The sequence below is a fragment of the Nannospalax galili genome, unplaced genomic scaffold (genome assembly GCF_000622305.1).
Source record: "Nannospalax galili isolate Female #2095 unplaced genomic scaffold, S.galili_v1.0 scaffold309, whole genome shotgun sequence".
Taxonomy (NCBI): domain Eukaryota; kingdom Metazoa; phylum Chordata; class Mammalia; order Rodentia; family Spalacidae; genus Nannospalax; species Nannospalax galili.
In genome coordinates, this window is record NW_008359589.1 from 139,213 (window position 1) to 149,199 (window position 9,987).

Genomic DNA, 9,987 nt, shown 5'->3' on the forward strand with positions numbered 1-9,987 from the left:
CAAAATAGAAAATAGGGTCAAAGGAACACATGGGACAGATTCCTTCCAGGCAGGGAAAATGTCTGCCCGGGACTTGAGCTGGGGTCTTTTTAAAAAGGGAGACTTCTGCTTCCTGCAGAAGGCGGAAAGATGTATTTTTTTTTTTTTTTGAAGTTGAGTAGGGGAAGTGGGAGAGCAGGACTGTTAAAACCTGTTCTCTTTAGAGATCAAAGGGGAAGCCTGCTATGGTGGCCAAACTGTGGAGAAAAGTCTGCTTCTCTTGACTTCAAAGACCAAGGTGCTTATCAGCTAGGTTTCCTTTTCTCAGGAGCATGAGAAGTCCTTGAGATCCCGTTGGTGAGGGGGCGGGGCTATCCGAACCTTAACAGTTTGTTCATTTGTTTTGGAGACAGGGTCAGTCTAGAACGCAGTACTGTGCCCACAACACCTGGCTACCTAGTAAGTTCATAGATTTTGATATACAAAGACAAGGTTGGAAAAGCAACACACACACATTGGGACCACTGAGACATCCTGTTTTTGATTGGTAGAGACCAGTATGAATAGTTACATTTCACTGGATAAAGAATGTGATAGGAATTTCAAGTTTTCAAAGAATCATCCATAAAGGAGAAATTCAGCAGTGGCTTATTCTTGGCAAGACTGTTTAGGAGGAAGAGGGCAGTAATGAAGATTTTTTTTTTTTCAAGTAACTCCATGAGCTGTATTTGGGACTTTGGCAGGTGCAGCTGGATGGATTGTTTAACAGCCTCTTTCCCACTCCCCAGGATAGTTTTAGGATGATCCCAGCATCTTCCCTAGCCATCTTGGTGGGTCTGGACAGTGTACAGTTCTGAAGGACCCCAAATATTAGGAAGCAGCATAGAAATGCCAAGGAAAAGTTCAGGCCAAATTTCTTATAGTCCCATTGCTCCTTTGCAGAAATACTTTATAAAGTTAAAAGAGATACCATTCAGTTTTCAGGTAAAGCCATTTTACTACCTATAAAATTTAGAGTTATATGGGAAACACTTGGTGAAATGGTGATTAAAATTACACAGAACTGAAATTAAAACCTAGAGCTGCTTCTGATCTTTGCCCCCAAAGATACCTACCCAGGACTAAGCAAAAGGAAGACCTCTTGCCATCTGCCTGCCTGGCCTCCAGTACTAGATCCTGGTGGGGCCCTAGCCTGACAATCCCTATCGTCTTTGGTACATACCAGCATAGGAAGCAGCTTCAGCAGGCCAGCAGAGCAGCCCAGGGAAAGATGCCAGCTTTTCGGTACTCTTTCCCACATCAGGGTGATTCTTAGGCTTACTAGTTTCTGCTTGCTAGTTTTTGTGTACAGAGAATTGTGTGCTCCCTCTCACAATTCCCTCTCTCAGCAGAGTGACAGTAGCTACGACTTCCTGTCTGCTGAAGAGAAGGAGTGTCTGCTCTTCCTGGAGAAGACCATTGGCTCTTTGGAGGCTGAAGCTGACAGTGGACCGTCTACCAATGAGTCGGAGCCAGGCACCACTCCTCAAGGTTTCCTAGCACTGTCTATCACTCAGCAGGCTCCCCAGGGTAACACAAGTTGACTACTGGAGCAACACTCAGAAAATCAATGCTTCCCTATCACCACTTCCCACTTTCCTGCCCTCTGCTACAAGGGTCCCAGGCAGAAGAGGGAACCCTGCACTCTTCTGGCCAGAATAAAGCCTTGTGTCTAGAGGGGCAGGAAGACTCCCTATAAGCTAGCTTCCTCTCTCTTTCTGTGAAGTAGCAGAGGAGGAAGAGGGGTGGCCTTAGGTGGGGGAGGAGTCAGGGAGGCCTTAGGTGGTTGGCCCTGCAGGGACTGAGTCAGCCTAGGTAGCTAATCTGGGTAACCCAGAGAACAAGACTGTGAGAGATAAGAAGAGAGAAGAGCTTTCCAAGGGCAGTTTGTGGTGCCTCAAAACCCCTATTAAAGTGGGTGGATAGCCAGGGGTTTTCTAGTTCAGAAGAAGAGGATAGGCTGGCACACAAGTTGTGTCATGTGTCCTAGGGCTCATTGAAAACTTTATTACTATGGACAGTAATACTATGGACACTGATATCAGGACTGCAATCGTTCATTCATTCATTCATTCATTTGGCTTATATTTAACACTGCCTTAAGCCGTCCTTGCAGACACTGTAGAAAACTGGAGCTTCATTGTACCTTGAGGCTAACTCACTGTGCCCAGTGGACCTCACATACCTGCCAAGATCACTGGTAGGGGAGACACCATGTAACTCTCTGGTATAGGCACTGTGCTATCACAGAATCATCCAGGTACTCACAGAAAGGGAAAAAAGAAGGTGAAGGCAGGTACGCTGGCCTCAGTTACCTGGCCCATGAGCTATCTAGAAGGAATGTCCTCACTTCTCTTCCCAACTTTGGTGTCTCTGTAGAAGGCAGGGAGAGCCCAAGTCAGGGTGTGAAGCAACCTGGAGCCAATATCTCCCAACTATCATGAAAAACTACCATCTGCAGCCAAAGTTAGCCTTTCATTCTTAACCTATTCATCTACATGACCTCCAACCAAGAGCACTACCCCTCTAAAAGCAAACAAAGCAAACCCCATTTGTTGCTCAATGGGGGAGATAGTTTGCTTTTCCCTTGTAGCAGCATTCTCGCCTCCATCTACTCATTTTGCTTGTTCTCCCTAATCCTCGTAGAAAAGCCAGAGGAGATAAACATTCAGGAAGCACCAGAGCCAAAGAGAGTGATCCAGGCCTCCAATCCTCCCGAGTCCCACAGCCTGGGCCTCAGGTGTGGTTCATACAGCCTTCCCAGAAACCTCCACCTTGGAAGAAGCCAGAACCTCGGGAAAAGTGCCACCCAGACTAACAGCCACTTCTCTGAAGCACCTGAGGTGCTCCTCGCAGAGCCTAAGAAAGGGCAGGCCAGCCAGAGGAGTAAGCGCATCCAGGCACCAGCCCGGTCCCAGGAAGCTACCTTTGACCTGAATGCAGTTCTCATCCCCCCACCAGAGGCTTTCCAGGACACCAGGCCAAAGCAAGGTGGGGAAGACAGCTCACCCAAAGAACCAGGAGAGCAGAGCCACACACCCCAGCTCCACACTCTGGTCATCTCCCAGAAGAGAGAGGAAATGTCTTCAGAAATGACGTCCCATAAAACCACTGAGAAAGGCTGGACAGAGGGTCCACAACAAGCACAGCTGCCGCCTGCTCAGTCATCTCAAAATATTAGAGCTGAAGAGGCTCCCTTATTATCAGGGGTCAAACTAAACATCCAACAGGCTCCCCTCACAACCCCAAAGCCCCGGAAGCTGCCACCCAATATTGTTCTGAAGAGCAGCCGAAGCAGTTTCCACAACCATCCACAGAACTGGCTGTCCTGCCACACTGAGGCTATAGACTCTGTCTCCTCTTCCCTGCAAGAGCAGAAGAAAGCACGCAGAGAGGCTCTAGAAAAGCTGGGGCTGCCCCAGGACCAAGATGATCCCAACGTCCTTGTAGGTAAGCACACCAGTGCCCTCAGATTCAAGGAGGCTGCTGGTCAGGGCCCTTCCCAGGCCCCAGCCCCAGTTCAGCCAACAACACCAGCTCTGGTCTCAGCAGCTGTTCCTAATGCAGGGAAAGCTCCAGGGTTCAGACCTTCCCCACTGAAGGCTGTAGCTCCTATGGCTTCTCCAGGCAAGGTTTGGATTCCTGCCCAGGAACCCCCTCCAGGAAAAGTTTCAGCTGCCAGATCTACGCCCATTCCTATCCCTAAGGCTCCAAAGGTAAAGAGCTCTCTGGAACAACCCAAGTCTGATCCAGGGCTGACCCTCCAGGAAAGTAGCATCCCTGGCCTGAAACAGATAAACTTCAAGTCTAATACTCTGGAGCGTTCAGGTGTGGGACTGAGCAGCTATCTCCTGGCATCTGAGAAAGACCCCAGCTGCCAAGCCAGCCCATCTCTGGGCTCCCTCTTGGACAAGGCTTCACCCAGCGTCTTGCGGAATTCCAGACCCCGCCCTGCCTCTTTGGGCACGAGGAAGGACTTTGCTGGAATTCAGGGGGGCATGCTGGCAGACCTGGACCAGTGCTCCCTGCCTCTGTCCTACCAAGGACAGAGCCGTGACAAGCTTCCTCGACCACCCTGTGTCAGTGTCAAGATCTCCCCAAAGGGCGTCCCTGATGAACACAGGAGGGAAGCCCTGAAGAAACTGGGGCTGCTTAAGGAGTAGCCTGGGCCACCCACATTGCCAGTACCGACCCACCAGAAGAGACTAGCTCTATCTAGAGCCTTTGAGGCCTCATGTCTTAGGGCTGGGCCAGGGTAGTCTTCTCTTAGATGCTTTCTGCTGTCTGAGGTGAAGGAAGAGGCTTGAGTTCAAGCATGTGTTTGTACTCAGAGCTGTTGTCTTATTGAGTACCTGAATGGATCATCCTGAAAATGAGTCTCACAAGAGTGAGTGAGTGAGTGAGTAGATGTGTGAAGAGAGAGAGAGAGAGAGAGAGAGAGAGAGAGAGAGAGAGAGAGAGAGAAACTTTATATACTGTTGACATTATTTATGTAACACAAGGAGTTGTTGCTCAGAACTCTGTTTTTGGTTGAAATTTTACAAGGGTGAAGTTCGGCCTGCCCCAGAATTGAGTGGAGAAGGCTGGTCAAACCTGAGATGCATAGTCAAAATGACACAAAGGATATACTAAAAAAAAATCACATTCAGCATACAAAGGGTCACACAAAACATGGGCCTCCGAATCTCTGCAATGGAGACTGGTTCATAGCTTGCTACATTCCCATCCCAGGGCCTTCTGGACATGGTTTGAGGCAAGGGGAGCTAGTTTAGTCTCTCTTTACCCACTGCCATCTTCTTTCATCAGTCCCAGTATAGGACGCATCCTTGTGTCTAGATCTCTTAATTCACTGACAGCAGAGGGACACTTATTGGTCAGGGAAGGTAGTAAATGACCATGGGCTCTTCTACCTCTGTCCAGAAGAATCCTTATCACAGACTTGATAAATTCAGTAATAAAGTGTGCCATGGTCCATGACTGTGATGTCCCTGTTCTTTCTGCTTTCTGTCTCCTTCTATGATTTGAGAGCAAGTCAACACTGAGACGGAAGCCCAGCCTAGCAGCTTTGTAAATACACAGAATTGTTCCAGACCTTATCCCTGCTATTAGAAAGTTTTCAGGTTTCCTGGTAGCTGGAGAAATGGCTCAACAGTTAAGAGCACAGTCTGCTTTTTCAGAGGACCAGAGTTCAATTCTCAGCATCCATGTTAGGTGGCTCACAATGGCCTATAACTCCAGCTCCACAGGGTCTGGTACCTCTGGTTTCCGTGAACACTTTCTCTCACATGCACATATTCATCCCCCACAGATACAAACGCATACATACCCACATACACGTAACTATGAAATAGACTTTTTTGTATTTTTTAATCTTTTTTTTAGAAGAAGCATTTCATTACAGCTTTAACATACTCAATAACAATTTCCAGAGAAAAAATACATCCCTTTCAAAACTGGCTATAAAATTTTTAGGTTCATGGTTGAATTAATACATTTATACAATATTGAACTTAGTATAAACCCTATAAGACATAAAATTGAATGAGTTTTTAACCTTCAAAAAGATTTCCATTTCATTTTAAAACATGCTGTTTCTTACAGAAAGACTCATTGTTTTTGCTAACAACACTTAGATGTTGGTGTATGCATCTCTAATCTTTATGTTTGATTATTACTAGTCATAGTCGGTTCCACTCAGATCCTTGGCACCTGTGTATGTCTATAAAGTCATCGGGTAGATTTCAATGGTAATGTTTATCACCTCTACTAATTAACATGACATAAATTTTTATGCTTCCTCCTCAAATATAACTCATTTTTTCATTTGTTGATTTTGTGTGTGTGTATATCACACGGAACATCCCAAACCGTCTTATTCAACTATACACCCACTTCCCAGATGGCACCCTCCCATAGCCTCCCCCCGCCCCACTAGAGCCCTTATACTCTGTCATCCCTGCTACTGTCCACTGTGTTGTCAGCACCCCCAGCCATTCCCAATACTTGTCCACCCGGTGAATCTAGTCAGCCTATCTAGAGGTCTTTGTTTTAGGAATATTGAATTTTTGTGTATTTCATACACAGCATCTTAATCATCCTTATACCCCCTTCCCCATCAGCACCCTTGCATAGCCCCCCACTGGATTTCATGCATTCTGACATTTATGTTAAGGCCTATCAAGTCAAGTTAGTAGCACCAGATGTCCCTCAGTGCAAGTCCACCCACTGGGGTCTAGTCAGCCTATCTAGAGTCTCTCCTTTAAAGAAGATCAGCTCTTCCTCATCCAGCAGTAATCAGCTTTGCAGTAGTTTTTTGGCTAAGATTGGAACCTGCTGTCCATTTCCACAGTTCTATGCTGCGTTTTAGTCTACTTGAGTTTGCTTGTGTCTTACGCATACTGTCACCATTGCTTTAAGTTCATATGAGCAAGGTCCCAAGAGCTTGTAAGACTCTATTTCCATATGATCATGCACCTCCTCCCCTGGCTCTTACCATTTCTCCAACCCCTCCTCCGCGATGGTTCCTGAGCCCTGGGTGGGTGAAGTTTAATATAGAAGTCCTGTATAAGGACCCACACTCTGCAGACTCTTATTCTCTACACTTTGGCTATTTGTGGCCCTTTGTGTTCATTGCCCTCCAGTGCATGAGGGAGCTTCATTGATGAGAATTAGAGATGCGTCTACCCCTTGTTTTTCTATGTTCCATGAGCCTTAGGTACAGAGGTTCCATTGTAGATTTGTCAATTAGGGTTAGGCATTTTGCAGACATTTAATCTGTGTGTGACCAGTAGTGGAACTCTATAATAGTCTCCATCTATTGCAAAAGAAGCTTCTTTGATGAGTAGTGACTGACATAATTGTATATAAATATAAGGATCCATATTTAGCACATAGTAAGAAATCATATTTTTCTAAGGATGTGACACAGATCTTCAAGATCTGTGACCTCTCCAGCCATGTGTTTACTGTACTACACATGAGTTCCCTCCCACTGAGTGGACTTTAAGCACAATTAGGTAGCTATTGATTACCCCCAAGATAAAAGTGCCACTACTGCCCCAATGTAGTTTGCTGTACTGGTCATTTTGTGGTTATTAGGCCTTGAAGCTGGGGTTGTACCATCAATTGATGTTCTCCTTTAGCAGCTTGCATAGTGTTCCCCCAAACAATGAGAGCTAGTCTTTAGGGAGGTGGCTTCCGGGTCCAAGTCCCGTGTCTGAAGTATTTCCTGTCTTCAGCAATAAGATCTTACCTTCAAGTCTGGGGAGGCCATCAAGGGCTGTGGCAATAGCCTGTGTGATTTTGGGAGTCTCTTGGACCACCCTGGCCAGTAACTCAAAAGGAGGTTTCTCTTGGATGGCATTTTTCTTGCTATATAGCCTTAAGCTATACATATAGGCTCATGTAGAGATATTATATGTATAATTTTTCAGGAGGTTTTGAACTAGTATGTTTGCCTCTGATTCTTTACACCATCTAGGTGTTATTTATCTCTCCTCTTTCCCTGAAAAAAATTTTTTTTAAAAAAGAAAGTTTTCAGGTTTCCTCAGCTCCAATGATAGAAAATCAAGGCATGCATAGAATATCAGAGCTGAGGGAAATTTTAGAAAAGCTCCCATTCAACCACTGGGAAAAAGAAGTGGTGTGTCAGAATCATTCTTCTATTTGGTAACAGGCTAGAACCTGGAACTTGAACTGCACAGATGTAGCAGCTCACCTAATACAGCATGTCAGAGTGGTTATAATGCCTGTACGTACTACTTTCAATGCCTCCCTTGGCCAGTGTTCTTCACACAACACTTCAGAGATCCTGTCACTCTCAGTCGCAAACCATTGAAAGTTCTAAAGCATCTTCAAAAACATCAGGACTAAATATTCAGGATATTTGTTGTTGTTTTTCTTCAGAAAATAGGTGCATGGTAACTCATCTTAACTTCGGACAATTCTCCCTCCAAATTCCCTCTCCAAATGCCAAAAGAGTAATATAGGTAGGTGTTGTGACCATATTAATTACATATTGCAGGACCTGACCCTCTTTTTCTTTAGGAACCACATCCTATTATGGATATGACCCAGTTGTGCAGGAAGTTGAGAAGTGATGGGCAGATAAGTGATTATTGCTGGAAAGATGCCCTTTAGGTCCTCTAATTGTTTCTAGTCTGTGTCCTTATGGACCTATCATTATCAAAGATCAAAATGTTTGAAAATGATGAGGATAGGATTAAGGGCAACAAATGACTCCACCCTATGATGGTATGTGGGTGTGGGCGTGGCAGTTTCTATATACAATCTTCATACACACTCTCACACCCAAATATCTGATACTTCATTCCCAGCCCTGGGTGAGGATCTAGTCTGTCACAGCTGGTGGGGAGTCTCACATTGACCGAGCTCTATCATTATAGGTTCTCAAAGACAGAAGACCAGTTCTAGAGGACTGACTCAACATGCAATAATTAGATGATCTGTTTTGTGCGTGTATTTCAAGATGCAACTTGGCTTTTTCAATCACTGCATGATTAATAGAAAACCATGAGACTAGCTATCAACCAAGGTTTGGTGAGAGCCAACAACACAAAGATGGTCATGTTGGTCAGAAATGCTACTTTTAAACTCCATCCTTGAGAAAAGAAATTTCTCTTACACACAAACTGGACCCCCCCCCCACATCCTGCACCTGCCTCTCTGCATCCTCATCACAGTGCTATGCTCACCTCCCACATTCTCTTAGTCTGAACAGCTCCTTTCTGTTTTACTTAAAGACACTACACTTCTCCATATCCTTGTCCCTCAAAGAGTATATTTTGCTTTAAGGATGGTCCTCAGAGCTCTGAAGTAAATATTAGTCACAGAAGTATGAGGACCTGACTTCAATCTCAGCACATAAAAATGCCAGGCATGATGGTGCATGCTTACAATCCCAGTGCTGAGGAGGTGGAGATGGGATTATCTCAACAAACAAGGTGGAACACTCTGGCTTCCATGTGCACCCATTCTCTCTCCCTCTCTCCCTCTCCCTCTCCTCCTCCCCTTCTCCCTCTCTCCCTCTCCCTCTCCCCCTCCCTCTCCCCCTCCCTCTCCCTCTCTCTCTCCCCCTCTCTCCGTACTCTTCTCTCCTCTCCCCTCTCCTCGCCCTTCCGCTCCTCTCAAAAAAAAAAAAAAATGGATGGTGTTCTAGATTCAAGAATTATCAACCCAGGGGCTAGAAAGATGACTCGGTTAAGAGCACTGGCTGTTCTTGCAAAGGACCCGGGTTCCAGCACTCACATGATGACTAACAACTGTCTGTAATTTCAGTTCCAGGGGATCTGATGCCCTCTTCTGACCTCCATGGGCATGACATGACATAGGTTACACCCTTACACACATCCAGGTAATACACTCATGCACATATAATAAAAATAATAAATAAAATATAAAAAGGAATAATCAACCCAACTTGGTCATCTTCATTTCGAAGAGGGGTAGAGGGGCCCAGTGAAGGTATCCATCTCCCTGAAGGTGATACAAGCCCGAGTTGAGGTGACTGGATCCATCATCTTGTATCTAGATAGTCCCTTCATTCAGCTTGAGCCGGTGGTGTGGGGGGTGAGAGTGGGTGAAGAGCTGCTCCTGTCTCTTTTTAAGAGATTTTAGGTGCCATTTATGATTTTAAAAGCCAAAGTGACAGCTCTACTTTCAGCTGATCTTGATTCTTGCTGCTGCTGGGTTCAAACCATCTGTGAAACATAGAAGTTGGCCTCCCCCAAGCCTGGCACAGTGGAGTGCCCTCAGATGTGTGGACAGATTCTTCTCTGAGTCACGTGCTACCATGGAATTACTACACCGTGACTCCACAGTGGTGGGGCAGGCCTATGTGCCATCTTACACTGGAGTCAGGACAGTCTCCTCTTAATGTGTTCCCCTCCATAGTGGAAGTGTGGTCTGACAGAAGCCCTCCTGTGATCTGGAGATGGATAGTTGTGTAAA

At 45.7% G+C, this 9,987-nt stretch overlaps 1 protein-coding gene across 1 annotated transcript in view; it reads left to right on the top strand.

Annotated features, from left to right (window-relative positions):
* Nucleotides 1–4,437, top strand: part of CUNH1orf116 (chromosome unknown C1orf116 homolog) — a 6,790-nt gene extending 2,353 nt beyond the window's left edge. Inside the window, exons 2-3 of the mRNA XM_008823283.3 lie at nt 1,371–1,548; nt 2,665–4,437. Coding sequence (XP_008821505.1) covers nt 1,371–1,548; nt 2,665–4,181 — 1,695 coding nt within the window. The 3' untranslated portion in view covers nt 4,182–4,437. The remainder of the gene's footprint in view (nt 1–1,370; nt 1,549–2,664) is intronic.
* The last annotated feature ends 5,550 nt before the right edge of the window (nt 4,438–9,987 follow it).